This window comes from Micromonas pusilla (genome assembly GCF_000151265.4).
Source record: "Micromonas pusilla CCMP1545 genomic scaffold MICPUCscaffold_18, whole genome shotgun sequence".
NCBI classification, from domain to species: Eukaryota; Viridiplantae; Chlorophyta; class Mamiellophyceae; order Mamiellales; family Mamiellaceae; genus Micromonas; species Micromonas pusilla.
This window is the reverse complement of record NW_003315899.1, coordinates 221,773-248,464: the sequence shown is the minus strand read 5'-3', so window position 1 is coordinate 248,464 and position 26,692 is coordinate 221,773. Positions and strand designations below refer to the sequence as shown.

Sequence of the window (26,692 nt, the reverse complement as noted above, 5' to 3'; positions counted from 1 at the left end):
CACCGCCGCCGCGGTATCCGGCGCCTTCCCTCTCGACGACGTCCCGCGCCTCGTCGTCGTCCCTCTCGGCGGCGCCGAACGACGGACGCCGCGGCGATCGCGTCTGCGTCTGCGTCTGCGGCGGCGCGACGCGCTCGCGAAGCGGCGACCTCGACGGCGAACGTGAGCGAACGGGGCGCGGCGGCGGCGCCGCCGCCGCCGCCGCGTCGACGTCTTCGCCCGCGAGTGGCCGCGGCGGCGCCTCGAACGGTTCGTTCTCGAGGTGATCGCGCTCGCGCGCCGCCGCCGCCGCCTCCTCCTCGTCGCCCTCGTCGCCCTCGTCGCCCTCGTCCTCCCCGTCGGTCGAGTCCAGGTCGCTTCCGCTGCTGCCGCTGTCGTCGTCGTCGTCGCCGCGCGCGGCGACGGCGGTTTCCGCGCCGGCGGCGGAAGCCTCCGTCGCCGCCGCGCCGTCCGATACCCCGCTCGCGCCGCTCGCGCCGCCGCCGCCGCTCAGCGTCGTCGACGACGACAGCGCCGCGCGCAGCCTCCGCTGCACGCGCGCGCGCAACGCCGCCGCGCGGTCTCTCCTCGACGCGTCCTTTTTCGGAGTTCAAAGGCGGAGTTCAAAGGCGGAGTCGAAAGGCGTCAGTTGGAGTTGAAAGGCATCGAGGTGTGTCGGGATTGAAAGCGAGGGGTGGGCGGAGAGAACCGCCGGGAGAGAGAGTCCTTAAGGATCGGCGTTCACCACGCGAACGCGGTCGTATGGGGACCAGTGTACAGAACGCGCCTCCCGTCTCTTTTTCGACGCGGCGTTCGCCGCGGCGGCGCCCTTCGCGCCGCCCGCCACTCCCACCCCCACCCCGACGCGCGCGCGTCTTCGCTGGAACTGCTCGCGCTGCGCGAGCGGCAGGTTCATGATCGGCGGCGCGTCCTCGCCGGAGACGAGCCGCGTCGTGATGAGGTAGTGCGCGACGGACTGCTCAGGCGTAGAGACGATCGATCGATCGATCGGCGGGAACGCGTCGGGGTAATTGTCCATACAAGCGAACGTCGGGGTTTGGAGTCGAAAGGCGTCAGAAGCGGAGTCATAAGGCGTCGCGGCGCGTCGGGATCGAAACCGCGGGGGTGGTGGGCGGAGAGACACGAACGCCGAAAGAGAAAGTTCTTCTTCAGAAACGAAGAGCACAACGCGAACGGGAACGTATGGGGACCAGTCTGCGCCTCGCCTGCCACCCGAACGAGAGCGCCTCGTGCGTGAGCTGTTGCGTCGGGAACAAGTTTCTCTTGGCGCGCAGACAGTTGGCGCCGGAGCAGTTGCAGATGTCGCGGCACACCGGGCAGCGCCACTCCGGGTCCTCCCGCGCCTCGACGATGTTCTCGCCCATGCGCATCTCGAGGCACCAGCCGCACCACGCGCCGCGGCCGCGCCCGCCGGGGGGCTGCCGCCGCCGTTCGTTAGAGACGCCCGCACGAAAAAACAATCAGACGCGCACGCGCCCGAGTAGTTTGTCAAGTCATAACGCGAGCGATATAAGACGTGGGGAGCCCGAAGCGGTAGTTAAGAGGTGGGACGGTGTAATTTGAGTGATCCTTACCACTCGCCGCACACGCAACGCGTCTTGACATCCGTGGTCTTCTGTCGACAAAAGTGGCACGACGTGCACTCCGTGCATCCCGGCTCGTGCACGTCCTTGCACCACACCTTGCCGCCCTTGTCGTCGCGCCCCCACGGCCGGCGCCGCCCGTACAGGCGGTCGTAGTGCTCGAGCGTGTAGTACTCCATGTGCTCGCCCTGCGCGGCTCGCAGCTTCGCGAGCTCGGGGCCTAAGGGTCGTTCCATACGAGCGAACGTCGGGGTGGAGTTGAAAGGCGTCAGTTGGAGTTGAAAGGCGCCGAGGGCGGGGATTGAAAGCGAGGTGTGGGCGGAGAGACGCGCCGGGAAAAGTCCTTAAGGATCGACGTCCACCACGCCAACGCGGTCGTATGGGAACCAGTGTATAGAACGCGCCTATGGAGCCGTGGTTGACGCCCTTCACGAGTCGCGGGATCCGGTCGTCCGCGTCGTTCGCGTCGCCGCACAGGACGTCGCGCTCGTCGTCGTCGATCTGAACGACCGAGGAGGGCGCGGGGGAGGGCGCGATCGACGACGGCGGCGGAGGAGGAGGAGGAGGCGGCGGCGCGCGCGCGTCGTTTTCCGCATCTTCTTCGTTTCTTCTCCGTCGCGCTTCATCACATCGCTCAGATCCTCTCGCCGCGGCGTCGCGGACCGCGGCGCGGAGGCCCGCGTCCTCCGCGTCCGAGACGTCGTCGTCGGAGACGTCCTCGGAGTCGGAGTCCGAATACGCCAGCGCGCGCATGTCGACCGTCGAGGAGCGCGGCGTCGCCGCGCGACGGACGATGGGGAGAAGAGGGAGGGTGCCAAGTTTTGATTTTCAAAGCAAGCGCGCGTGCGCGTGCCGAGAGAACGACTGATGACCGAGTGATGACCGACACGCGCCATCCGCGCTCATCGCGAGCTTCCGCTTCCGTCGGAAGGGTCGCCGCTCTCGCCGCTCGGCGGCAGAGCATCTCGCCGCGCCGAGGCACGCGACGCGCGATGCTCACGATGAGCGTCGCCGCGACGACGACGACGACGATCGCCAAGGCGTCGCCCGCGCGCGGCCTCGCCGCGCGGTCCACGGCGGCGACGACGACGACGGGCGGGCTCGGTCTCGGACGCCGCCGTCGCTCGTCGGACGCGGCGCGTCGTCGTCGTCGCGGCGTCGCGCGCCGCGTCGGCGTCGTCGTCCTCGCCGCGGCGTCGAAGGGCGACGACCGCCCGGTCGTGATCATAGATAACTACGACAGCTTCACGTACAACCTGTCGCAGGTGCGCGCGCGCGCGTCGTCGCGACGGGCTCGCGCGCGCGAATCGCGATCCCCGTCCGTCCGTCCTCCTTTATCCGATCGATCGAACGAACGAACGAACGAACGAACGCGGCTCACCCCCCCGTCGCCCCTCCCCATCCCATCTCCTCCTCGCCGCAGTACCTCGGCGACCTCGGGTGCGAGCACGTCGTGTACAAGAACGACGAGAAGACCGTCGCGGAGATCGCGGCGATGAACCCCAAGGGCGTGATGGTGTCCCCGGGGCCGGGACGGCCCGAGGACAGCGGCATCTCGCTCGAGGCGTGCGAAAAATTAGGTGCGAAGACGAGCTCAGACTGTTTCCCATACATACGACCCGGTTCGCTCGTCGCGCGTCGTTCCTTAAGATGGCGCGCTGGGCTGGCTGCGCCCGCCGCCGCACGTTTTGACACGTGTGCGCGCGTCCCACCAATGAGAACGCCCCGTCGCTGACACGTGTGCGCGCGTCCGCCCCCGACTGACGAAAACCAAAACCAAAACCAAAACCAAAACCAAAACCAAAACCAAAACCAAAACCAATCGATCGCAGGCCCCGAGTTTGGCGTCTTCGGCGTGTGCATGGGGCATCAGTGCATCGGACAGGTGTTCGGCGGGACCGTCGTCCGCGCGCCGTGCGGGCTCATGCACGGGAAGAGCTCCCCGGTGTGGCACACGGAGGAGGAGGGGCAGCTGCTGCACGGGCTGCCGAGGCGCGTCCCCATCTCGCGCCGGTCCCCATACGACCGCGTCGGCGCGGTGAACGCCGTTCCTCAAGGACTTTTGTTCCCGGCGTTTCTCTCCGCCCAGGGTCCCTCGCTTTCAATCCCGATGACACACCTCGACACCTTTCAACTCCACCACTGACGCCTTTCAACTCCACCCCGACGTCGCTTCGTACGATGGAACGACCCAGCCCGTTCGAGGCGGCGCGGTATCACTCGCTCGTGATCTCCCGGGAGGGCTTTCCGGAGGACGAGTTAGAGGTCACGGCGTGGACGAAGGATCAGACGATCATGGCGGTGAAGCACAGGAAGTATCCGAAGATCCAGGGCGTGCAGTTTCACCCGGAGAGCATCATCACGGAGAACGGGCTGCACATCATTCGGAACTGGGTGAACCTCATCGACGCGTAAGTTTAGGTTTTTTCTCATCCGAAGCGAAGAGCTCGAATGTATCATAGACTGTCATCGTCGGTCGCGTCGTCGTCATAACCCTCGTCGCCTCTCGTCGTCGTGCGCGCGTCGTCTCCCGCTCGCGCGATGATGCTCCTGCGGTCTTCTACCCCGCGCGTCGTCGCGCGCGCGGTCGGCGCGACGTTCTCCTCCTCCGCGACGACCGCCTCCCGCGCGTCGTCGTCCGCGATCCCCGCGATGATTCCGCGTCGTCGTCAACGTCATCGTCGCGTCTCGCCGTGGGTGACGCGCACGTTCGCCTCCTCCTCCTCCTCCTCCTCCTCGTCCTCCGCGCCCCCGCACGAGGGCCAGATCAAGATCGCGCACATCCTCATGGACGCCTCCGACGAGGCGCAGCTCGACGAGCTCTACGAGCGCGTCGTCGCCGGCGCGGACGACCTCGCGACGCTCGCCGCGGAGTACTCCAAGTGCCCTTCGGGGAAAGCGAACGGCGGGCTCATCGGCTGGATCGGCCGCGGGCAGACGGTGAAGCCGTTCGAGGACGCCGCGTTCGCGACGCCTATCGGGGGCGTGACGCGCGCGAAGACGACGTTCGGCGTGCACGTCGTGCAGGTGCTGGATCAGAGAGAGGCGCCCGCGGCGGTGGTCAACGTGAGCGTGGAGGATCTCGCGGAGGTGCTCGAGGTCGGCGACCTGGACGGCGTCAACCTCGTCGACGTCAGGGAGGAGGACGAGTGGCGCGCGACGCGCATCGACGCGTTCACGCTCATGCCGCTGTCGAAGGTGATGCAGATGACCGAGGCGGAGTGGGACGAGAAATTGGCCGGCGTGGACAAGTCTAAGGTGCGTTCTATACACTGGTTCCCATACGACCGCGTCCGCGTGGTGAACGCCGATCCTTAAGGACTTTTCCCGGCGCATCTCTCCGCCCACACCACGGTTTCAATCCCCGTCCTCGATGCCTTTCAACTCCATCTGACGCCTTTCAACTCCACCCCGACATTCGCTCGAATGGAACGGCCCGAAGCCGACGTACATGCTGTGCAAGGCTGGCGTGAGGAGCGCGCACGCGGGGAAGGAGTTCGCGTCGAGAGGGTTCAAGGAGGTGTACAACGTCATGGGGGGGATGGACGCGTGGGGGAGGAGACGATGAGGGTGACGCGGGCGCCGGCGAGAGAACGCTTCGGTTATTACTTCATCAGTTAGGATAAGTTGTCATCTACGGAGATGATCGATTCTTATAAATAAAACGGCGCCGACTCTAATAACGCTACACAAGCCCAAGGTACGGAAAGTACTTCCGTACATACTCGATTAACTCGCCGCCGCCTCTCTACTCTCTACTCTCCACCCCGGCGGGGCTTGGTCGTTCTTCGCGAGCAAGCACTCGTGCATGATCTCGAACGAGTACACGTACCGCCCGTCCCTGTGCTTCGCCATGATTCCCAACGGCTGCCCGTTGACGTGCCGCTCCAGAGGCAGCCGCGCGATACCCCACAGGTCCAACGCGTACTCGTCGAAGAGGATGACGCTCTGCATGTAATCGAACGTGTACACGTCCGTCGCGTTGTAGACGTAATCCTTCGCCGTCTTCGGATCGCCCAAGATTCGACACCGCCGCGCGCGCTCCCTCGCGGTGTCGCCGCCGTTCTTGTTCTTCCGGGCCCCGTTCTTTTCCCCGCCCAGGACGCCGCCGAACCGGACCGTGTCCTCTTTCGAATCATCCAACGCGCTCGGCGCGTCTCTCGCCTCGTGCGCCGCCATCGTCGTCACCGTGCCCCCCAACGTCGCCCAGTACCTGAGGGTCGTTCCATACAAAAAATGTTCATCGGTCAGTTGAAAAAGGACGCGATCAAATGTTGAAACCGGGCGATGGGTGAAATGCGTTTGTAGAGAACGCACCACGGCTCGTCGCACAGCACGTCCGTCTCTAAACCCGGGGTGAGCGCGGCGAAGAACGCGATCCCGGCGGTCACGAGGAAGTCCGGGGGGCGGTTCTCGAACGGCTTCTTGAACTCCGCGCCGGTTAAGATGTCCGACGTTAAGCACGGCTCTTTGAACTTGCCTTGCACCAAAACCTGGAACGTGACGCGGCGACGCTTGAAAAACGCGTCCGACGTCTTCACCGCGCGCTCGTTCCCCGGGCACCCGACGCCCTTGAACCGGCACACGATGCGCCCTACGAACAGCTCGCTCTCGAACGCCATCGACGTCTCCGTGTTGACGGGCGCGCACAGGCGTTCTCGAGACGGCGGTTTCGGCGACGGATTCGACGGATTCTGATTCGGATCCTTCCATAACGCGTCGTCGTCGTCGCGCCACGGCGCCGGCCCCTCCCTCGTCGCCCACCCGCCGATCGCGCGCATCGACCGCGCCTTCGGGTTGAACCGCACGAACACCGGGCGGTGCGGCCACTCCTCCGGTCGCGGGAGCGTCACCGTCGGCCACCGCTCGGTCTCGTCGGTCCCAGCGGCGGCGGCGGCGGGCGAGGATCGGATCGATGAGTCATCGTTCCGCGCCTCCGCCTCCGCGCCGTCGCCGTCGCCGTCGCCCTCCTCCTCATCCTCCTCCTCGTCGTCGTCTTCGCCGCGGAGGCCTCCTATTCGCATCCGCTGCCATCGCATCGCGCGTCTGACCGCCCATCGCGCCGCCGCGGCGACGCCGCCGCCGTCCAACGCGTCGTCGTCTCCGATGCCCCCGTCCGCGCCCAGCGCGCGCGCGATCGCGCGCGTCGCCGCGCGCATCGCTTTCGGCGTCCTGTGCCCGCGCGCGCGCATCATCGCGAGCTCCTCCGCGCTCGCGCACGCGCGCCACCCGCCGCCGAGGGCGTACACGAGGAGGAGGACGAGGACGAAGGGGGGCGCGCGATCCCCCCCGAGCGTCGACGCGACGAGAACGGAAGCGGCGAACGTCATGACGAGCCCGAGCGCGGGATGCGCGACGGCGTCCGCGACCGCGAGGACGACGCGCGCGGTCGTCAGCGCGAGGGCGGCGAATCGCGCGAGCGCGTCGACGGCGGCGACGGCGAGCGTCGTCGGCGTCATCGTATCGCGCGGGCGGCGCGAGGGCGGGGGCGGGGCGGGGTGTCGGCCGCCGCGCCCCGGAGGTGTGATGACGCGCGGGTAACAACAACAATCGTCGCGTCGTCGCGCGAAAAGTTTCGAGGCCTGCATCGCATCGCACGCGACGCGTCACTCACTCCGCGCCGCGCCGCCGCGCCGGTCTTCGCAGCAGCCTTCGATGGTCTCGCCGCGGACGCCGCGGGAGACGCCGCGGAAGTCGTCGTCCTCGTACCACGCCTTCCACGGCATCCCCCGCGGCACGCCGATCGTGGAGCTCAAGTCTCTGAGCGAGGAGCTCGGATGCGTAATCCTCGCGAAGTGCGAGCATCTCCACCCGGGCGGCTCAGGCGCGTTCACACTGGTTCCCATACGACCGCGTTCGCGTTGTGAACTTCATTCCTTAAGGACTTTCGTTCCCGGCGGTCGTCTCTCTCCGCCCACACCTCGCTGCTTTCGATCCCGACGCGCCTCGACGCCTCGCGACTCCAATCCTCCATCTGACGCGCCCCCGAACTCGTCTCGCTCTCGTCCACCCCGACGTCGCGACAATCAATGCAAACGCAACGAACGACCCTCAGTGAAAGACCGCGCCGCGCACGCGCTCGTGGATCACGCGATCGCGAGCGGGGAGCTCAAGCCGGGGGGGACGATCGTCCAGGGCACGGGCGGGAACACGGGCGTGTCGCTCGCGATGATCGCGAAATCGCGCGGGTACAAAGCGCACGTGTGCATTCCGGAAAACATCTCGCCCGATAAAGTAGACCTCCTTCGCATGCTCGGCGCCGAGGTGACCGTGTGCCCGTGCGTGCCGTACACGGATCCGCGGTCGTACATGTCGATGGCGGCGTCCATCGCGGCTTCGACCCCGGGCGCGGCGAAGCCGTGCCAGTTCGAGTGCATCGCGAACGCGGACGCGCATTACAAGGGCACCGGCGCGGAGATTTGGGCGCAAACCGCCGGCGACGTGGTGCGTTCTATACACTGGTTCCCATACGATCGCGTTGGCGTGGTGAACGCGGATCCTTAAGGACTTTTCTTCCCGGCGTCTCTCTCCGCCCACCCCTCGCTTTCAATCCTCGCCCTCGACGCCTTTCAACTTCAACTGACGCCTTTCAACTCCACCCCGACATTCGCTCGTATAGGACGGCTTCGTATGCGCCGCGGGCACCGGCGGCACGATCGGCGGCGTGACGCGATACCTCAAGGAGAAGCGCGGCGACGCGATTCAAACCTACCTCATCGACCCGACCGGGAGCGGGCTGAAGTGCTTCGTCGAGACGGGCGCGTTCGCCTCCGCGGGCGGCTGTTTCATCGACGGCATCGGCATCGGACGCGAGACGGCGCGTTCATATTTAGACTGGTTCCCATACGACCGCGTCGGCGTGGTGAACGCCGATCCTTAAGGACTTTCTCATCCGGCGTTTCTCTCCGCCCAGGGTCCCTCGCTTTCAATCCCGACACACCGCGACGCCTTTCAACTCCGCTTCTGACGCCTTTGAACTCCACCCCGACATCGCTTCGTATGGAATGGCTCAAAGGCGAACTTCCGCTCCGCGCGCGTCGACGGCGCGTTCCGAGGCACGGACGGAGAGGCGATAGAGATGGCGTATTACCTCCTACGGAACGAGGGGATATTCGTCGGGCCGTCAGCGGCGCTGAACGTCGTCGGCGCGGTGAAGCTCGCGAGAAAGCTCGGCGTCGGGAGCGGGAAGACGGTCGTCACGATACTGTGCGACGGCGGCGAGCGCTACCGCGCGACGACGTTTAACCCCGAATGGCTCAGGCGCGTTCATCGTATTTACACTGGTTCCCATACGACCGCGTTCGCGTGGTGAACGCGATTCCTTAAGGACTTTTAATAACCCCGGCGGCGCATCTCTCCGCCCACCCCTCGATGGTTTCAATCCCGACACACCTCGACGCCCGCCTTTCAACTCCGCTTCTGACGCGCCTTTCAACTCCACGCCGACGTCGCCTCGCACGGACCCTCGACCCTCAGAGAGAAAAACCTGACGCCGACGGCGACCGGGACCTCGCTGGACTTCGTGCGGCCGTCCGTGCACGAGCGCGAGCGCATGCGCGTCGCCGTGCACGCGCGCGCGATCGACGTCGCGCTGGACGCGCTGCCCTCCGAGTGGTTGGGGACTACGTTTCGGAACGAAAATTTACTCGGCCGCGAGGCGTTCGCGTCCGCGTTGAACGACCTCGTCTGCGGGATCGTTGAGAGCGGCGCGAGCGAGGTTACAACGTCCGCGCTCGAGGCGTTAGGCGTCGCGGAGGACTACCTGCGCGTCGCGTCGAACCTGAGCGTCTTCTTGGAGCTCGAGCTCGCGCGCGTCGCGGGGCACGGCGACGTGCGACGCGTGTTTTCGTTCGCCTCGGAGGACGCGCCCGCGTCGTGCGCGCTGCTGTCGACGCCGGCGAAGCGCGTTACGTTTTACCTCGGCGTCGGGAAGCTGTGGGGGAACGAAAAGATCGCGACGCTGTCCGCGTTCACGGGGAGAACCATCGTCGTCAAGCGCGGCGTCCCGACCTCCGCGTGCCGCGACGACGACGACGACGACGACTGCGTGATGATGGTCCGCGCGGGCGTAGGCGTAGGCGACGGTCCGTGCGACGCGGCGTTTCTGCGCGCCGCCGCCGCCGCCGGCGTCGCCGGCGTCGTCGACGGCTCAGACCTCCACGTCCTGGACCAGTCCAAGCTCCCTCCGGAGGCGGTGGCGACCGCGCGGAAGCGCGCGGCGACGCCCGCGACGCACGCGCTCGCGCTCTTTAAGGCGCGTTCTGTTGTACACTGGTCCCCATACTACGACCCCGTTCGCGCGGTGAACGCCGATCCTTAAGGACTTTTAATCCCGGCGCATCTCTCCGCCCAGGGTCCCCCGCTTTCAATCCCGACACACCTCGGCGCCTTTCAACTCCGCTTCTGACGCCTTTGAACTCCACCCCGACATCGCATCGTATGGACCCTCGACCCTAAGCTTCGCTCGATGACGCCGAATCCGCCGCCGCCGTTCGTGGACGCGGCGGGGCGTTCGACGTCGCTGACGCGCGCGTCGCCGTCGGAGATCGACGGCATGCAGACGCACTTGCAACGGCTGCACGGCGTGGACGAGGGCGACTTCCGCGCGCGCGCGTTCCCGCCGCCGGAGCACCTGCCCAACGTCTTCTCCGCGGGCCTCCCCGCGCTCGCGACGATGTTCGGCGCGCTCGCGAAGGACGGCGGCGTCGACGTCGTCATGGCGTCCACGGCGTACGGCGGGTCTTCGCAGGCGCGTTCTCCTCACACTGGTCCCCATACGGCCGCGTCGGCGTGTTGAACGCCGATCCTTAAGGACTTTTGCCGTCGTTTCTCTCCGCCCAGCCCTCGGTTTCAATCCCGACACACCTCGACGCCTTTCAACTCCGCTTCTGACGCCTTTGAACTCCACCCCGATATCATCGCTCGTATGGAACGACCCTCAGCTCGTGGATTTGCTGCGCGAGCGGACGCGCGGCCGCGTCCGGAAGTGGTCCTTCGACGTCCAGGGCCCCGACGCGGACGTCGTCGCCAACCTCTCCTCGACGCTCGACGCGCTCGCGAGGACGAAGGAGACGCTCGCGGTGACCGGCGAGCGCGAGGGCGGCGAGGAGGAGGAGGAGGGCGCAGAGAAAGAGAAGCGAGGGAGAGAGATCGACGGCGCGTGGACGGTGGTCTTCGTCGAGGTGCGTTCTATACACTGGTTCCCATACGACCCCGTCGGCGTGGTGAACGCCGATCCTTAAGGACTTTTCCCGGCGTTTCTCTCCGCCCACCCCTCGCTTTCAATACCCGCCCGCATTGCCTTTCAACTCCGCTTCTGACGCCTTTCAACTCCACCCCGACAATCGCTCGTATGGAATGGCCCTAAGATCCCGACGAATCCGGACATGAAAGTCCCGTCGCTCCCCGCGCTCGTGGACGCGGTCCGCGCGTACGAGCACGCGTCGCGGTACGCCCCGGACGCGCGGTGGCACCGCGTCGTCGTCCTCGTGGACACGACGTTCGCGCCGGGGAGCGAGGTGTTGGGGAAGCTGCGGGCGCTCGCGCCGGAGATGATCGCGGTGGCGTTTTGTTCGCTGTCCAAGGCGCGTTCGATCTCGTTACGCACTGGTTCCCGTACGACTCCGTTCGCGTTGTGAACTTCATTCCTTAAGGACTTTCTTTTCTTCCCGGCGTATGTTTCTCTTCGCCGCCCACCCCACGGTTTCAATCCCGATGACACACCTCGACGCCTTTCAACTCCGCTTCTGACGCCTTTGAACTCCACCCCGACGTTCGTCGCTTTGAACGACTGACCCTCGACCCTCAGAGTTTTTCGCGCGGGAAGGTCACCGCGGGCGCGCTCGTCGTCGGCGACGCGGACGCGGCGACGCCGCTGCACGAGGCCATAGGAAGCGCGATGGAGATTTTCGGGACGCGCGCGGGCGACGACCAGCTCGAGGCGCTGTGTCGCGAGCGGCACGGCGTCGAGGAGAGATGCGCGCGGGCTTACGAGGCGGCGAGGGCGGTGGGCGACGCGTTGCGGTGAGACAGACTGCTCCCCGTACGACCCCGTTCGCGTGGTGCACGCCGTTCCTTGAGGACTTTCCCCGTCGTCACTTTTCACCCGCGCTTCCCTTTCAACGTTTGACCGGTGAGACGTTCGACTGACCGACGCGTTCACCCACGATCGCTTCGCCCAGAACCGCGGTGCGAAAATACGCCGGCGACATGCCGATCGCGTTCGTGTCCGACGCGGACGCGGCCGCGGGGTTCAGGTGCGTTCTATATGTTTTTCACCCATCGCCCGGTTTCAAAATTTGATCGCTCCCCCTTTCAACTGACCGGTGAACTGTTTTTGTATGGAATGGCCCTCAGCTCGTCCACGTTCTCGTTCAACCTTCCTCCGCGTCCGGGGTCGGACGCGCGCGAGCGCGCCGCGCTCGCGCAAACCTTCGTCGATTTTCTCTGCGGCGGGAATCACGCCCCCGAGCTGTTCAAGCCGTGCGTGTCGTTCGGACAGGACAACGGGCTCGCGTATTGCACCGTCCCCGCGACGTCGACGCAGGGCGCCATACGGGCGGAGGATAAGGGGAAGCAAGCGATCGGGGGGGTGCAGATGGTGCGGCTGAGTTTTTCCCCGGGGTGCGACGTCGAGAAGGTGAGCGCGGCGGTGGAAGACGCCGTCGCGAAGGTGTACAACGCTTCGAGGTGATGAATGATGCGTAGATTCATTCGTTGATTTATGATAAATTACGGACGTACACTACTGTGCGTACTTCCGCCGCGGGCTCTGAGCTACTGTCTTCTAACTGTCTATCATCGCGCGTTATTATTCTTCTTTTCCTCCTTCTCCTCCTCCACCTCCTACAGTAATAACGCGTCAATGTTCGTGTTCGGTCGGTTCGTTCGCGTCTCATCGAGCGTCGGGCATCGTTCTTTCGTTTGCGCCGCGTCGCCGTCACTCCGCTTCGAACCGCCGCAGTCTCGTCGTCGTCAGCGCCCTCCCGCCTCTTCCCTCCGCCGCCGCATTCGCCGCCGCGCGCCGCGCCCGCCTCCGACGCGTCGCGCTCGCGTCACGATGACGCCTTTCAGTTCTTCTTCTTCTTCTTCTTACCGCCGCACTCGACGTCTCTCGTCGTGGACGCGCCCTTCACGCGGCCTCGCAACGGCCTCGTGAGCGCGCCGAACAGCCCGAGCGGCACTGTGAGGCGACGTCGGGGTGGAGTTGATAGGCGTCAGGGGTGGAGTTGAAAGGCGTCGAGGGCGGGCGTTCGTTGAAATCGAGGGACCCTGGGCGCAGAGACACGACGGGAGAGAAAGTCCTTAAGAAACGGCGTTCACTACGCGAACGGGGTCGTATGGGAACCAGTGTGAGGAGAACGCGCCGATCCACGTGCCCGCGACGACGGTGAGCACCGCGCCGACGGCGGCGTTGACGACTTTCTTCCCCTTGGCCGGGAACACCTGCGACGACGGACGCGATTGGCCGAGGGGATAAGACACGTGTCAGTCTCTCGGGCATGTGATTGGTGGACAGAAAGAACGCCTTAAGGAACGGCGTTCACCACGCGAACGGGGTCGTATGGGAAGCAGTCTCACCTTCAGTATCTGCGTCGTGATCACCACGAGCGCGTACAGCGGGGTGTAGTACGCCGCGAACAGCACCTCGAAGATCGGGTTGCTGTGCGGCTGCGGGTCGAAGATTAGGCGGCCTTTCCAGAACGCGTTCAGGCAGTGCCCGGACACGGAGCCCCAGAGGATGAACCAGCAGAGCGCCTGCGCGGATTCCGTACGAAGCGACGATGTCGGGGTGGAGTTCAAAGGCGTCAGTTGAAGTTGAAAGGCGTCATAGGGTCGGGGATTGAAAGCGAGGGACCCTGGGCGGAGAGAGACGACGGCGAAAGTCCTTGAGGAACGGCGTTCACCACGCCGACGCGGTCGTATGGGGACCAGTGTATGGGACGCGCCTGCGCGGATTCCGCGACGCCGGCGCCGACGGCGGCGACGAGATCCGCCTTGGCGGCTTCGACGACGGCGCCGCGGCCGTCGTGCTGCGCGAAGATCTTCGCGTACGTCACGCACGCCTGCGCTTTCGCGTCGACGGCGTCCTCGGCGCCGGCCATCCGTCCGAGCTCGCCGTGAAGGCCTGTCGCGCAGAGAGAATGATGACTTGGTTATTAGTCCTGATTGATTGATGTCTTAGGGATGAAACCGCGTGGATTGATTTGATTAATCGATGGATTCTTCGCTCGATCGCTCGCGCGCCGTCGCGGCGGACGGACGACGCGTCCGTCGCCGACCGCGCGCGCGACGCACGCCGGGCGGATCAACACCCCTAAACCCTAACCCGACGCGACGCACCGGTGCAGTACTCGCAGTCGTTCACGCCGTTCACCGTGAGCATGATCTTCTCGTTCGTCGCCGCCTCGATGGCGTTCGGGCCGACGTACGCGCCCATGATGCGCGGGAGATGCGATGCGATCGTGACGTGGTCCGCGAGGCACGCGTTGGGGTACCACCGCGGAGTGACGCGGGAGGGCATGGCGGCGAGGGTGGGTTGGGTGGTTTTCTCTTGCTCGTGGGGGAGAGCGTTGGGGCGCGTGCGTGCGTCGCGCGTCCGATCGAATGAATGAACGACAGCGGCGGCTGACGACGACGACGAAAATGATGTGCGTTCGTTCGTCAGTTCGTGCCATTCCATCGGACGCGACGTCCGTCCCTCGCCGTCGCAATGGAGTCGTTTCTTCGCGGCCTCGAGCTGCAGGAGTACTACCCGCGGTTCATGGCGCAGGGGATCGACGACGTGAGCGAATGCCGCGCGGAGCGAAGGCTGGACGCGCTCCTAGACAGCGTCGGCATGACGAGTAATCCCGGGTGCGCGAATAATCCGGAGCGTCGTCGTCGAAGTGCCCACCCGATCATCCATCCGAGCCTCCCCCCCGCCCGTCCCTGGCTTTGCTCGCACCCTCCCGCCGTCTTCTCTCTTCTCTTCTCTTCTCAGCGCTCTATTTATTTACGCCGTCCACCGCGATCGCGCCACCCGCCGAGCAGGCACGTCGAGGCGTTCAAGACCGCGCTGTTCAAGGCGGGCGGCGACGACGCGGGAGGAGGATGGCGATCCAATAATAAAAAGTCCAAAAAGTCCGCCGCCGCCCCCGTGGACCCCGCGGAGGCGATCCGACAGGCGATGGCCGCGAGCAAAGCCAGAGGCGGCGGCGCCATCGGCGGCGGCACCGCGGCGAAGCGACCGGCGCCGTCCGCGGCGGGAGCGGCGACGGCGGCGGTGAACAACGTCGACCGGGCGTCGGAGGAAGAGATGCTCGAGATTCTCCTCAGAGCGCGATCGAAGGCGCGTCGGATTCACACTGGTTCCCATACGACCGCGCACGCGTGGTGAACGCCGATCCTTAAGGACTTTCTCTCCCGTCGTTTCTCTACGCCCAGGGTCCCTCGGTTTCAATACCCGACCCTATGACGCCTTTCGACTCCGTCTGACCCGCCTTTCAACTCCGCCCCGACGTCGCTTTGAACGATGGAACGACCCTCACAGGACCCGCTCAAGCTGCTCGGCCTCCCGGGCGCGCCCGTGGACGTGGACGGGAAGGTGACGTGGGAGAACCACCCGGCGATGCGGTCGAACGACGTCGCGATGCGGGCGAAGATCATGAGCATGCGCTGCGACCCGAGTCGGTTCCCCGCGGGAGGTGAGACTGCTTCCCATACGACCCGACTCGCGCGTCGAGCGTCGTTTCTTAAGAAGGACTCGGACTCGGCGCGCGTCTCTCGGCCACACGATCCGTATCCGATCCGACACGTCATCGTATTCGCCCCAATCACATCACTCACTCGAAGCGCGCTGACCACTCGCGTCCCTCCACGTGGCATCATGATCATCAGACGCCGCGCGCGACAAACTTCGCGCCGTCGCCGAGGACGCGCACGCCGCAGTCCTCGCCGCCGCCGCGACGCTCCAGGACCCGGACGCGCGAAAGGCGGCGCTCACGCTCGCGGTGCAGCGCCGCGTGGACGAGATGCGAAGGGTGGACCAGGGTGGGGAGGAGGAGGGGGGAGAAACGCACGGCGGCGGCGCGTTACTACCCGAGGGCGGGTACGTCACCGCGACGGGGGTACACTTCGCCGCGGGCGCCGCCATCGCGCGCGTCGCGGACGCCGCGCGCGCGTCGGAGACGGGGCACGGGCCGATGATGAACCCGGCGCTGGCGGTCGGGCGCGCGATGGCGGCCGCGAACAAGGCTGGCGACGAGCGTAAGAGCGAGGGCAAGAGCGAGCGCGAGCGCGGCGGCGAGGGGGAGGGAGAGGGGGAGGGGGATGAAGCCAGGGAGAGGGCGAGGGCGGGCGCCGGCGGAGGGGGCGGCGGAGGCGAGCGCGAGGGGAAGGTGGACCTCAGCGCGCTGCGGGATAAGCTCAAGAAGAAGCGCCCGTCGTTCATGTGACGCGTCGGTCGCGCTGTCGCGGCGTGTCGTGTGCGCGTACGTGTAGTCGTGAGTCTTCTCTGAGTGTAGTACTTTCAAAGTACTTTCGTACTTTCGTACGAAAGTACTTTCGAAAGTACTTCGGAAGTACTTTGCGCGCGACGCGTCTACGAGGCTGGGTACTCGTACCGAATCTCCCCCGACTCCGTGCTCTGGATCGGCGCCGCCGTCGTCCACGCCGCCGCCGCCGCGGTCTCCGCGGTCGTCTCGTTCCCTCCTCCTCCCCCTCCTCCCGTCGCCGACGCTCCCCCTCGCACTATGTCCGCGTACGCCATCGCGTTCGTCGGGCGCGGCGCGGGAGCGTCGAGGGTCCGCGACGCGGGGGGGTTCGCGCGCAGCTGTCGCAACGGCGTCGCCGCCGCCGTCGTCGTCGTCGTCGTCGCGCCCGCCGCGCCCGGAAGCTTCGACGGGGTCAAGACCACCGCGCACTTTCGAACGGCGTGATACGACCGATGCTGCGGCTGCGGCGGCGGTTGAACCGGCGCCGCGGCGGGAGACTGAGACTGAACCGGCGACGCGTTAGCGGGCGCTCGCGTCGGCGACGCCGCGGCTTGACTCAACTCTCTCGCCACCGGCTTCGGCTGAGACATCGACGCGCTGATCCGCCTGATAGTCTTCTCTAACGGTCCTTCGCCGTCCTCCTCCTCCTCCTCCTCCTCCTCCGGCATCTGCGGCGGCGGCGGCGTCGGCGGCGCTTGCTGCGTCGGCGCGACAAACTCGAGGTCGGTCAAAAATTCAATCCCGTCCACCCGCGGTTGCGACGACGGCGGCGGAATCGATCCGACGTGCTCGACGTCGTCGTCGTCCTCCCTTTCGGTCGCTTCCGCTTCCGTCGTCGCGGCGCGTGCGACGTCTCTGACGAGTTCTGCCGCGATGTCCCCCGCTGGGTCTTCCTCTTCCATCGCGTCGTCGTCGTCGTCGTTTCGCGGCGGAGGCGGTCCCGGCGCGTCCTCCTCTTCCTCCTCGGACGTGTTCATGAGCTCGTCGTCTTCGTCGTTTACCGGAAACGCGAACGGCGAACTGCGAATCGCAAACTTCTGACGCCGCGGCGACTGCTGATGCTGCTGCGGTCGCGGTCGCGGCTGCGGCCGCCGCGGCGACGCTTCTCTGTCCTCGCGATGGATCTCGGACGGCGGCGGCGCCGCCGGGCTCGACTTCACCGTCGCGCGCGGGGGTTGCGTCGCGGTCGGTTGTCGCTGCGACCGACCGCCGCCGCCGCCGAGCACCGAGTGATGCCGGTGCCGCGGGCAGAATAAGCGGTTCTCACCCTCGGGCGTCCCCGGCGCCGCGCGCTCGTCCTGCTCGATGAAGATGCACTCTTGCGGGAGCGCCTCGCCTTTAACCTTCGTGGAAAATCTCCGCGCGCACGGTATGTGAAACGACCACTGACACCGCGGGTAGTAGCACCCTGTGCACGCGCCTGTCTTCTTACACGCGTAGCACTTCAGACGCTTTGCTCGTTCACTCTCTTTTAATATGCCCTTCGCCATGTAGGAGCCGTCTTCGAGCACCACGTCGTCGTCGTGACAGGATCGCGGAGCGTACAAAAAGCAATCCAAATGCGCGAGCGTGATGTCCCCTTTCTTCGCGCCGGGGGTAAACTCGCACTCGATCTGCGCCGGCGGTGTCCCCGCGAGAGGCTTGCGGCACAGCGCGCACGCGCGGTCGCCCGGGTTCCTCTTCGCGTCCGCCATGCGACGGCGCGAGATGTCGGATATTATCTCGCTCTCCTCAGATTGCGTCAGTCGCGGCGTGTCCTCCTCCTCGTCCGCGTCCGCGTCGCTCGTCTCGCTCACCGCGCCGTCCGAGTCGGACGCGTCATCGTCTGAGGACGACGACAATGAAGAAGAAGACGTCGTCTTCGCGCGTTTCCGGGCGTTGCGACCGCCGCCGCCGTTCCCGCCGTTCGACTCCAATTTCTCCGACGATCGCTTCCGGACGGACCGACGCTTCGGCGGCGGCGCCGCCGCCGTCGCCCTCGGCGCGGTCGTCGTCGCGTCCTCGTCCGAACGTCCCGCGGCGGCGGCGGCGTTCGGCGGCGGCGGCGGCTTGGGCGCGACGACGCGCGCGTTCGCCGCCAACCCGACCGCCGTGTAGACTTTCGTCGGCGCGGTCGACACGGACACCGCGCCGCCGCCGCCGCGGTTGTTTCGGTTTCTAGCCGCGTTCGCGTTCGGGCGCCCGCCCCCGCGTCGTAGATACCCGGCGTGCCCCGCGGTCGCGCGCGGCGGCGCCATGACCGTGATGTCGTTCACCTCTTTCTCACCGTCGTCGTCGTCGTCGTCGCCGCCGCCGTCGTCCGTCGTCGTCGCGGTTCCGTCGAGAGGCAACGTCACCCCCCCGCCCCCGCCGCCGCCCGCCGTCGTCGCCGTCCGGCTCCCGGTCCCCCCGCGCTCCCTCAATCGCGGCGGCGGCATCGCGTTCGCGCGCGCTCGCGCGCGGCCGCGCGCGTCGCCGTCGCCGTCGCCGTCGCCGTCCGACGCGTCGTCGTCTTCTCTCGTCGGCAGCTCGATGCCCAACGCTGTCGCCGCCTGGAGCACGGACGCGCGGACCGCTCGCAGATGGCGTCCCAGCGCGCGCGCGGAGTCCCACAGCTTGTACACGTCCGCGCGGTCCGTCGTCAGCGCGCCGTTCGCCTCGCGGAGGATCCCTCTCACGGCCGCGTCCATGACGACGACGCGCGCTCGATCGAGCGAACGAATGTGTGCACCCCCGGACCGGAAAAAAGTTCACCGAACGAACCGACGGGCGCGAGATCGGTTCGTCCGAGGCGCGCGCGCGCCGCGTCGCCCGGGCGCTCCGCGCGTCGTCGCCGGCGGTCTTCCGCGGCGACGCGAGCGCGTGAGGTAGGGTAGGGTTCCCCGATGCGCGCGGCGCGCGGCGCGTGGCGTCCGCGCGGCGGCGAGTGACGCGATAGAGACGGGTGCCAAAAAAAACGATCTTCTCGGGGGTGTGCCTAAAAACCAAAAATGGTCGAAAACCAAACGCCGCCGCCGCCGCCGCTACCGCGCCCCGCCGCCGCCCCCCCCCTCGCGCGTCAGCGTCTCTAAGATCTTATCCACCCTGTGCTTCATCACCGGCTGTCCTCTGCTGTTCTTCTTCCGGAAATTCCCGCGCTCCTTATTCCTCTTCTCGAAGAACGCCTTCCGTCCCTTAGGGTCGTTCCATACAAAGCGAACGTCGGGGTGGAGTTGAAAGGCATCAGAAGCGGAGTTGAAAGGCGTCGAGGTGTGTCGGGATTGAAACCGTGGTGTGGGCGGAGAGAAACGCCGGGGTTAAAAGTCCTTAAGGATCGGCGTTTACCACGCCAGCGCGGTCGTATGGGGACCAGTGTGGTAACAGAACGCGCCTTATCTTCCTCCGCCCATTTGGCGCGCAGCTCCGTCATCTCTCTCGCCTTGTCCTCCCTCGCCTTGGCGTCTCGGATGCCCTTCTTTCGCGTCGCGTTCCACCCCTTGGAACCGGGCGGGCGGCTCGCGCCCGGGGTGTTCCCGCGCGCGTCCGTCTGCGCTTCGTCGTCGTCGTCGTCGCCGTCGCCGTCGCCGTCCTTCGCGACGACGTTGTTCCGGAACTCCGCGTCGTCCGAGTCGTCTGATGAGGGGCGTTCTATACAAGCGAATGTCGGGGTGGAGTTCAAAGGCGTCAGGTGGAGTTGAAAGGCGTCGAGGGCGGGGAATGAAAGCGAGGGGTGGGCGGAGAGATGCGCTGGGCAAAGTCCTTAAGGATCGGCGTTCACCACGCCAACGCGGTCGTATGGGGACCAGTGTATAGAACGCACCTGAGTCGGAGGCGGAGGCGGCGGCGACCTCGTCCTCCTCCTCCTCCTTCTTTTTCTTCTTCTTCTTCTTCGTTCTCGTCTCCCCTCCGCCGGCGCCGTCGTCCGCGCGTCCCCCCCCTCCAACTCTGTTCCCTCCCCCTCCCACGCCGACGCCGACGATGGCGTCCGTCTGCTCCAAGCGCGCGGCGATCGCGGCGGGGTCGAACGCGTCGTCGACGTCGACGGAGCTTCCCAGTCGCTTCTGCACCTTGCGGAATTTGTTCACGCGCGCTGCGGCGAGCGCGCGCCTCTTCTCGAGGACGACGCGCTTGTCGTACGTGCTCTTCTTCGCGCGCGCGAAGGCGTCGAGCGACAGCGCGGACTTTTGCTTCCGCTTCTTCGCTCCTACTTTCGCCGCCGCGTCTGCTGTCGGAGAGAGGGAAGAGGGCGCGCGATGGACGGACGGACGGTGAGCGAGCGAGCGAGCGAGCGTGCGAACGAAATGAATGGCGGCGTCGACGAGAGCGAATAACGCGGGGAGTGATGAGAACGACGGGAGGACAGGACGCGCACCGTCTCCTCCGGTCGACGTGAACCGCGACGCGCGATCGCGGTCCTTCCCCATGGTCGCTCGCCGCGGTGCGACGCGAGCGCGCGGCGCGGCGCGCGCGACGAGGGGAATGCGGCGTCGACGCGGATGGATTCTCGGACTGCGAGAAGTGCAAGCTGTCAACGACAGGCTAACAGGAGCGCGCGAGCGGCCGTCGTTTCGTTCTGTTCGAGCTCGAGTTTCATCGTCGAGCCCGCCCTTCGCTCACTTCCTCGCCGCGCGCCGCGCCCGCCGCGCGCCCGCGCCTCGATGGAGCTCCCCCCCCCGGTCCGCGACGTCCTCGACGCCGTCGCGGGCGCGCTCCCCGGCGCGGCCACCGCGTCGAACGTCGTGGACTCCGCCGTGAGCTCGATCGTTCGGATCGGGTCCACTCGAGTCGCGGTGGCGACGGAGGTTGCCAGCGCGCAGATCGCGGTCGCGCGATCGCGCCTCGACGCGGTGGAGACCGCCGCGAGAGAAATCGAGTCCAGGTTCTTCGAGCGCCCCACCGCGATCGCGACGAGCGCGGTGACGCGCGCGCCGTACGCGACCGCGGCAGGCGCGGTCGCGGTCGCGTCGCTGGCGCTTCCGGGGACGCGCGCGCTGCTGTGGCGCGCGACGTTCGGGCGACTGCAGAGCGAAGAGTTCCTCTTCAACCGAGCGACGCGCGCGTACGAGTCGCTCGCGCACGCCGCGGAGGGGAGAGCGGGGGAGCTGGCGAAGGCGAGAGAGGCGGCGGCGATCGCGGAGGAGGAGATGAGCCGCGGCAGGAGCAAGCTGCGAGCGGCGGCGAAAGAGCTGAAACGATTGGTGCGCGCCGCGTTCGGTTTCGTTTCGTTCATTATTCAGACTGGTCCCCATACGACCGCACGCGCGAGGTGAACGCCGTTCCTTAAGGAGCTGGGGGTAGTCTCATCCATCATCCATCATCGATGGACCCTCCGACCGAACCCCCACCGTCCCTCATCACACGACGCCCCCTCCATCACACCCGCAGGGCGCGGCGAACGCGAGGGACGAGAGCAAGGCGAACCTCGTCCTCGACGAGCTCCGGTCGCTGCCGTCGAAGCACGCGCTGTCGCTGCGCGCGAAGGTGGCGGACGCGTCGGCGGAGCTGAGGAAGATTCGCGGCGGCGTCGACGACGGGTTGCGCAAGGCGTTCCGAGCGGGCGTGGAGATTTGATACGAAGGTAATATGTACCCGAACGCGTCGATGTAGAGCGTTTTTATCTTCTTTAAGTAACGACGAACGACGAAAGAATCCATCCATCCAACATAAAACCACCACCCCACCGCTTCTAAACCCTACTAATTAATACTGTACCCCCCCTCCGTAGACGAGCTAGTCGTCAGAGCTAGTCGTCACGAGCTAGTCGTACTGCTCATAATACACGCGAACGACGCTCTTGTTGAAGACGACGTCGCCGTCCAAAAAACTCGTCTCGATGCACACTAAGGGCCGTTCCATACGAGCGAATGTCGGGGTGGAGTTCAAAGGCGTCAGTTGGAGTTGAAAGGCGTCGAGGGCGGGGATTGAAAGCGAGGGATGGGCGGAGAGATGCGCCGGGCAAAGTCCTTAAGGATCGGCGTTCACAACGCGAACGCGGTCGTATGGGGACCAGTGTATAGAACGCACCTAATCCGCTTATCTGCGTCGGGTCTAACATCGCGCCCTCGCCCGCGCTCTCGATCGTCGTCTGCCACGTGTTGACGCTGCCCGGGATCACGAACCCGAAGTCGAAGTCCCACTCTTCGATGCAGTGCTCGCCGAGGTAGACGCGCTGTCGCAACTGTCGAACGAAGGAACGGATTGAATTTTTTGGTCGCGCGGTCGGGAGAGGGCGTCAGCGGACGTCGGGGACGGAGGACGACGCGCGAGGAGTGGGACGAATCCGAGTCCTTAAGAATCGCGCGGGCACCTCGCGATCCTAAGACGCGGTGGAGGCGCGCGCTCACCCTGAAGTCGTCGATCGCCGCCGCCGACGAGAACGTCATCTCTCGGCTCACCGCCGCGCGATTCATGACGTCCGCGGGAATGCGCGCCTCCACCTCCTCGCTCCGCCACGCGGAAGGCCACGCGTGCTTCTCCCACATCATCTCGCCCGTCTCCGCGTCGCGCATGTTCATCGCGCGGCTGCGTGCGTCGCGGGGTGGGTGGAGTTTGGGGAGGGCGTCGGACGGAGGGACGGGCGAAGGAGGAGGAGGAGGAGGAGGAGGAGGAGGAGGAGGAGGACGACGACGCGCGATGAATATGATGAGACTCGACTCGACTCGATCTCGATTCGATCTTTTTGAACGACGACGAAGGGAACGCACATCTCGAACCCGTCCGCGATCGCCTTTCGCGCCTCGTCCTCCGCGTCCTGGAACGACGCCATGACGCGGCGACGATGACGACGCGGCGGGAGGAGGGAGGAGGAGGAGGAGGAGGAGGACGCGGCGGCGAGATTTGTGCGTCTCATCCGCGCCGGGGCGAAAAAATCGACTTTTCGCGCGCCAGCGGCCGGTCGACCACCGGCCCAGTCTGCGCCGCGGTGCCGACTCCAGCATCCAGACTCGCGGCCACGTCGTCGTCCACCCATCATCATCATCATCACACGTCGACGCGCGCGTCTCGCCGCCGCCGTCCTCCCCCCTCCCTCCCTCCCTCCGCCTCCTTCCCTCTCACTGATGCCGCTCCCTCCCCGTCCGAACCTCGGGGGCAAGGTCGCGATCGTGACCGGCGCGTCCAGAGGCATCGGGCGCGAGTGCGCGCTCGCGCTCGCGCGCGCGGGATGCGCGGTCGTGGTCGCCGCGAAGAGCGCGACGCCGCAGCCGACGCTGCCGGGGACGATCTATACGGTCGCGGACGAGATAAAGGCGCTCGGCGGCGACGCGCTGCCGGTCGTCCTGGACTTACGGGATGAAAACGCATGCATCGCGTGCGTTTCCAAGACCATAGAGACGTACGGCAGGGTGGACGTTCTGGTGAACAACGCATCCGCGCTGTGGTGGCATTCCATCACGGAGACGCCGACGAAGAAGTACGACCTGATTCAGAGCATCAACGCGCGCGGGGCGTTCATCATGTGCGTAGTCGGTGACTGACTCGACTGACTCGTCACGCCGCCGGTGACCCGACGCGCCGCCGTCCACGTGGACGAACGAAAGAACGCCACGTGTGCGCGTCCGGCCAATCGTTCGGCGTCGGCGACCTCTCCGATGACCCGAGAAAGACTGACCGCCCGCTCGCCGCGCGTTTTCATCCAACCGCAGGACGCGCGAGTGCCTTCCGCACATGTACGCGAACGGGTACGGCCGCGTGATCTGCATGGGCCCGCCTATTCCTACCGGCCACGACAACGCGTACAGAGCGTACGCGGGGAAGACCGCGTACTACATGAGCAAGGCGCGATTTCCTTACACTGGTCCCCATACGGCCGCGATCGCGTGGTGAACGCCGATCCTTAAGGACTTTGCCCGGCGCAACTCTCCGCCCATCCCTTGCGGTCAATCCCCGCCCGCGTTGCCTTTCAACTCCATCTGACGCCTTTGAACTCCACCCCGACATCGCTTTGTATGGAACGACCCTCAGTGCGGGATGACGATGGTGGCGTTGGGCGCCGCCGCGGAGGGAGAGAAGATGGCGGCGAAAGCGAAAGCGTCGGAGAAGAAGAATAAAGTGATGAAAGCGTCGGAGAATGAATCACAGCATTCTCCGACACTCGGTGTCCGACACTCTGTGGGCGTCGGCGGCGCCGGCGCGTCGTCCGACGACGACGACGCGACGACGAGCGTCACCGGAAACGCGCTGTGGCCCGCCACCGTCGTCGAGTCGCTCGCGTCGGAAAACTTTCAACTCGGAGAAAAGTCAGGCGCGTTCTTCTATCTCTCACACTGGTCCCCATACGACCGCGTCGGCGTGGTGAACGCCGATCCTTAAGGACTTTCTCTCCCGGCGGTCGGTCATTTCTCTCCGCCCAGGGTCCCTCGGTTTCAACGCCCGATCATCGCGATGCCTTTCAACTCCGATTCTGACGCCTTTCAACTCCACCCCGACCGTCGACGCTCATCAGGGTGGAGGAAGGCGACCATCCTCGCGGACTGCGTCGTGCACCTGTGCGCGCCTCGCGGCCACCCCGCCGCGGTCAACGGCGCGCAGTTGATCGACGACGAGTACCTCCGCGACATCGGCGCGACCGATGAAGACCTGATCGAGTACCGATGCGATCCAGCGGTGGAGCCGCCGCGGCTGTTGGCGCCGGGAGCGGAGGAGGGGGGGCACGGCGCGTCCCATCTCACACTGGTTCCCATACGACCGCGTCGGCGTGGTGAACGCCGATCCTTAAGGACTTTGCCGTCGTCTCTCTCCGCCGACCCCTCGGTTTCAATCCCCGTCCTCGACGCCTTTCAACTCCGCTTCTGACGCCTTTGAACTTCACCCCGACATCGCTTCGTATGGAACGACCCTAAGGCGCGGGCGGCGACTGGGACGTTCGACGCGGCGACGTGAGGCGCGTCGGCGACGACAAGGCGCGCAGTAAGCTGTGAGCTGTGAGCTGTGAGCTGTGAGCACCCTGACGGACGGACGACGCGATAGTAGACTATGATATGGATATCATGATACGTGATGTGTGATAGAATATGTACGCGTAGTTCATATCATGAGAGCCTCTGGCGCTCCTCCAGTCTTCCTCTCAACATTTTTGGGTTGATAAATTAATTTTATCCAAAAAATCGCAGCGCGACTGTCCAGTCGGTGGCCGCGCCGTGTCGTCGTCGTCATGCGCGCCGCCGTCGCGTCCCTCGCGCTCCCCGCCGTCGCGCCGTCGCGATCGTCGCGATCGTCGCCGTCGCCGTCGTCGCGCCGGCGCCCGTCGCCGGCGTCGTCGCGCGCGCGACGCCGCTCGTCCGCGATCGCGTCGTCGTCGTCGTCGTCCGACGCGACGGCGTCCACGCAGATCGCGGCGCTCGCGGGTCGCCTCCGCGCGGAGGCTGGCGACGCGAACGGCGTCGACCGCGACGAGACCCAGCGCGCGTCCATCGCGCGTATCATCGCCGAGATCGACGCGCTCAACCCGACGCGCGACACCGCGGCGGTCGATCTCGCGGGCACGGCGTGGGATCTCGTGTACACGGACAGCCAGGTGCGTTCTATCTCAAACTGGTCCCCATACGACCGCGTTGGCGTGGTGGACGCCGATCCTTGAGGACTTTTCCCGGCGTGTCCCTCCGCCCATCCCCCGCTTTCAATCCCCGCCCTCGACGCCTTTCGACTCCGACTGACGCCTTTCAACTCCACCCCGACATCGGTTTGTATGGAGCGACCCTCAGGGCAACAGCAGCGGGAAGATCGGGCCGTTCGTCGGCGCGGTGACGCAAATATTCGACGCAGACGCGGACCCTAAGAAGCCTGGCTCGGGGAGTACGTACGCGAACATCGTGACGTTCGGCCCCGCGCGATTAAAGCTGCGCGCGGTCGCGGAGGGTGTCGCGAAGAAGCCGACGACGTTGAAGGTGACGTTCGAGGACGTCACCGCGGAGGTGTTCGGAAGGGACGTCTTCGCGAAGCCGTTTCCGAAAGGGCGCGCGGGGACGTGGACGGTAACGCATGCGTCGGAGGCGTTACGTGTGCTGCGGACGAATCAGGGGAACGTCTTCGTCCTCGCGAAGCAGCGGGAGTCGTCGTAGATGTATGATGAGTCGAACGAGGGCGGCGGTTCATCACGCGTTGTCGTAGTCTACTCGTTTTTCTAAAAGAATATAACCTTAGATAGCCGACAGGAGATATCATCGATATCGATCGACGCTCCCGGTGCCGCCGTCACTCGAGCGGCATCTCCTCGAGGTCGTCCTCGTCGTCGGAGAGCCCGCCCCGGCCTATGGAAGGGATGTTCCCGTTCCATCCGCCGCCGCCCGGCGCGCCGCCGCCGCCGCCGTCGTCGCCGTCGCCGCCGCCGTCGTCGTCGCCGCCGCCGCCGCCGTCGTCGTCGTCGTCGTCGCCCTCGTCCCCGGTCTTCTCCCCGGGCGGCTCCTCCGGTTCCAACAACCCGCGCGCGATGGACAGCGTCACGACCGTGCCGTCCGCGTCCACGAGCGCCAAGGACACGTGCACGGGCGGGACCGGGTCGCCGCCTCGCCACACGCCGTCGTTTTTGGATTTCATCGGATCCGAATCCCCGCCGCTCGTCCCCGTCCCCGTCCCCGTCCCCGTCCCCGTCCCCGTCCCCGTCCCCGTCCCCGTCCCCGTCCCCGTCCCCGTCCCCGTCCCCGTCCCCGTCCCCGCGGGGGGATCCTCAGAGTCGACCGC

At 66.2% G+C, this 26,692-nt stretch overlaps 16 protein-coding genes across 16 annotated transcripts; 10 read left to right on the top strand and 6 right to left on the bottom strand.

Annotated features, from left to right (window-relative positions):
- Window positions 1–1,148: 1,148 nt before the first annotated feature.
- On the bottom strand, window positions 1,149–1,370 carry MICPUCDRAFT_54679 (uncharacterized protein; the record flags this gene model as incomplete). The annotated part of the gene is made up of 1 exon (XM_003064645.1): window positions 1,149–1,370. The coding sequence occupies one exon, from the start codon at window positions 1,368–1,370 to the stop codon at window positions 1,149–1,151; it is 222 nt and encodes a 73-aa protein (XP_003064691.1).
- A 200-nt stretch (window positions 1,371–1,570) lies between these two features.
- Window positions 1,571–1,819, bottom strand: MICPUCDRAFT_54678 (uncharacterized protein; the record flags this gene model as incomplete). The annotated part of the gene is made up of 1 exon (XM_003064644.1): window positions 1,571–1,819. The coding sequence occupies one exon, from the start codon at window positions 1,817–1,819 to the stop codon at window positions 1,571–1,573; it is 249 nt and encodes an 82-aa protein (XP_003064690.1).
- Window positions 1,820–2,584: 765 nt separating this feature from the next.
- On the top strand, window positions 2,585–3,998 carry MICPUCDRAFT_23759 (uncharacterized protein; the record flags this gene model as incomplete). Its single annotated transcript, XM_003064764.1, has 4 exons — window positions 2,585–2,848; window positions 3,007–3,163; window positions 3,416–3,596; window positions 3,779–3,998. 4 exons carry the CDS (start codon window positions 2,585–2,587, stop codon window positions 3,996–3,998), a joined length of 822 nt encoding a protein of 273 aa, XP_003064810.1.
- Window positions 3,999–4,124: 126 nt separating this feature from the next.
- Window positions 4,125–5,270, top strand: MICPUCDRAFT_49302 (peptidyl-prolyl cis-trans isomerase; the record flags this gene model as incomplete). Its single annotated transcript, XM_003064763.1, has 2 exons — window positions 4,125–4,841; window positions 5,026–5,270. The coding sequence occupies 2 exons, from the start codon at window positions 4,125–4,127 to the stop codon at window positions 5,149–5,151; spliced, it is 843 nt and encodes a 280-aa protein (XP_003064809.1). The 3' UTR covers window positions 5,152–5,270.
- Window positions 5,271–5,312: 42 nt separating this feature from the next.
- Window positions 5,313–7,042, bottom strand: MICPUCDRAFT_54674 (uncharacterized protein; the record flags this gene model as incomplete). The annotated part of the gene is made up of 2 exons (XM_003064643.1): window positions 5,313–5,796; window positions 5,901–7,042. The coding sequence occupies 2 exons, from the start codon at window positions 7,040–7,042 to the stop codon at window positions 5,313–5,315; spliced, it is 1,626 nt and encodes a 541-aa protein (XP_003064689.1).
- A 196-nt stretch (window positions 7,043–7,238) lies between these two features.
- On the top strand, window positions 7,239–12,276 carry MICPUCDRAFT_54673 (uncharacterized protein; the record flags this gene model as incomplete). Its single annotated transcript, XM_003064762.1, has 10 exons — window positions 7,239–8,027; window positions 8,203–8,445; window positions 8,599–8,866; window positions 9,062–9,876; window positions 10,042–10,336; window positions 10,425–10,765; window positions 10,952–11,143; window positions 11,392–11,606; window positions 11,765–11,839; window positions 11,940–12,276. 10 exons carry the CDS (start codon window positions 7,239–7,241, stop codon window positions 12,274–12,276), a joined length of 3,570 nt encoding a protein of 1,189 aa, XP_003064808.1.
- Window positions 12,277–13,390: 1,114 nt separating this feature from the next.
- Window positions 13,391–14,106, bottom strand: MICPUCDRAFT_54672 (uncharacterized protein; the record flags this gene model as incomplete). Its single annotated transcript, XM_003064642.1, has 2 exons — window positions 13,391–13,710; window positions 13,926–14,106. 2 exons carry the CDS (start codon window positions 14,104–14,106, stop codon window positions 13,391–13,393), a joined length of 501 nt encoding a protein of 166 aa, XP_003064688.1.
- Window positions 14,107–14,295: 189 nt separating this feature from the next.
- MICPUCDRAFT_54671 (uncharacterized protein) lies at window positions 14,296–14,961 on the top strand (the record flags this gene model as incomplete). The annotated part of the gene is made up of 1 exon (XM_003064761.1): window positions 14,296–14,961. The coding sequence occupies one exon, from the start codon at window positions 14,296–14,298 to the stop codon at window positions 14,959–14,961; it is 666 nt and encodes a 221-aa protein (XP_003064807.1).
- Window positions 14,962–15,096: 135 nt separating this feature from the next.
- On the top strand, window positions 15,097–16,685 carry MICPUCDRAFT_54670 (uncharacterized protein; the record flags this gene model as incomplete). Its single annotated transcript, XM_003064760.1, has 2 exons — window positions 15,097–15,268; window positions 15,462–16,685. 2 exons carry the CDS (start codon window positions 15,097–15,099, stop codon window positions 16,016–16,018), a joined length of 729 nt encoding a protein of 242 aa, XP_003064806.1. The 3' UTR covers window positions 16,019–16,685.
- A 2,374-nt stretch (window positions 16,686–19,059) lies between these two features.
- MICPUCDRAFT_54668 (uncharacterized protein) lies at window positions 19,060–20,439 on the bottom strand (the record flags this gene model as incomplete). Its single annotated transcript, XM_003064641.1, has 3 exons — window positions 19,060–19,209; window positions 19,386–19,663; window positions 19,836–20,439. The coding sequence occupies 3 exons, from the start codon at window positions 20,437–20,439 to the stop codon at window positions 19,060–19,062; spliced, it is 1,032 nt and encodes a 343-aa protein (XP_003064687.1).
- A 234-nt stretch (window positions 20,440–20,673) lies between these two features.
- MICPUCDRAFT_43640 (uncharacterized protein) lies at window positions 20,674–21,586 on the top strand (the record flags this gene model as incomplete). The annotated part of the gene is made up of 2 exons (XM_003064759.1): window positions 20,674–21,213; window positions 21,401–21,586. 2 exons carry the CDS (start codon window positions 20,674–20,676, stop codon window positions 21,584–21,586), a joined length of 726 nt encoding a protein of 241 aa, XP_003064805.1.
- A 186-nt stretch (window positions 21,587–21,772) lies between these two features.
- Window positions 21,773–22,530, bottom strand: MICPUCDRAFT_23752 (uncharacterized protein; the record flags this gene model as incomplete). The annotated part of the gene is made up of 3 exons (XM_003064640.1): window positions 21,773–21,855; window positions 22,040–22,193; window positions 22,360–22,530. 3 exons carry the CDS (start codon window positions 22,528–22,530, stop codon window positions 21,773–21,775), a joined length of 408 nt encoding a protein of 135 aa, XP_003064686.1.
- Window positions 22,531–23,073: 543 nt separating this feature from the next.
- Window positions 23,074–23,490, top strand: MICPUCDRAFT_23695 (uncharacterized protein; the record flags this gene model as incomplete). Its single annotated transcript, XM_003064758.1, has 1 exon — window positions 23,074–23,490. The coding sequence occupies one exon, from the start codon at window positions 23,074–23,076 to the stop codon at window positions 23,488–23,490; it is 417 nt and encodes a 138-aa protein (XP_003064804.1).
- Window positions 23,491–24,025: 535 nt separating this feature from the next.
- Window positions 24,026–24,325, top strand: MICPUCDRAFT_54664 (uncharacterized protein; the record flags this gene model as incomplete). Its single annotated transcript, XM_003064757.1, has 1 exon — window positions 24,026–24,325. One exon carries the CDS (start codon window positions 24,026–24,028, stop codon window positions 24,323–24,325), a length of 300 nt encoding a protein of 99 aa, XP_003064803.1.
- A 72-nt stretch (window positions 24,326–24,397) lies between these two features.
- Window positions 24,398–24,808, top strand: MICPUCDRAFT_54663 (uncharacterized protein; the record flags this gene model as incomplete). The annotated part of the gene is made up of 1 exon (XM_003064756.1): window positions 24,398–24,808. The coding sequence occupies one exon, from the start codon at window positions 24,398–24,400 to the stop codon at window positions 24,806–24,808; it is 411 nt and encodes a 136-aa protein (XP_003064802.1).
- Window positions 24,809–25,166: 358 nt separating this feature from the next.
- On the top strand, window positions 25,167–26,073 carry MICPUCDRAFT_54662 (uncharacterized protein; the record flags this gene model as incomplete). The annotated part of the gene is made up of 2 exons (XM_003064755.1): window positions 25,167–25,529; window positions 25,717–26,073. 2 exons carry the CDS (start codon window positions 25,167–25,169, stop codon window positions 26,071–26,073), a joined length of 720 nt encoding a protein of 239 aa, XP_003064801.1.
- Between the last annotated feature and the right edge of the window lie 619 nt (window positions 26,074–26,692).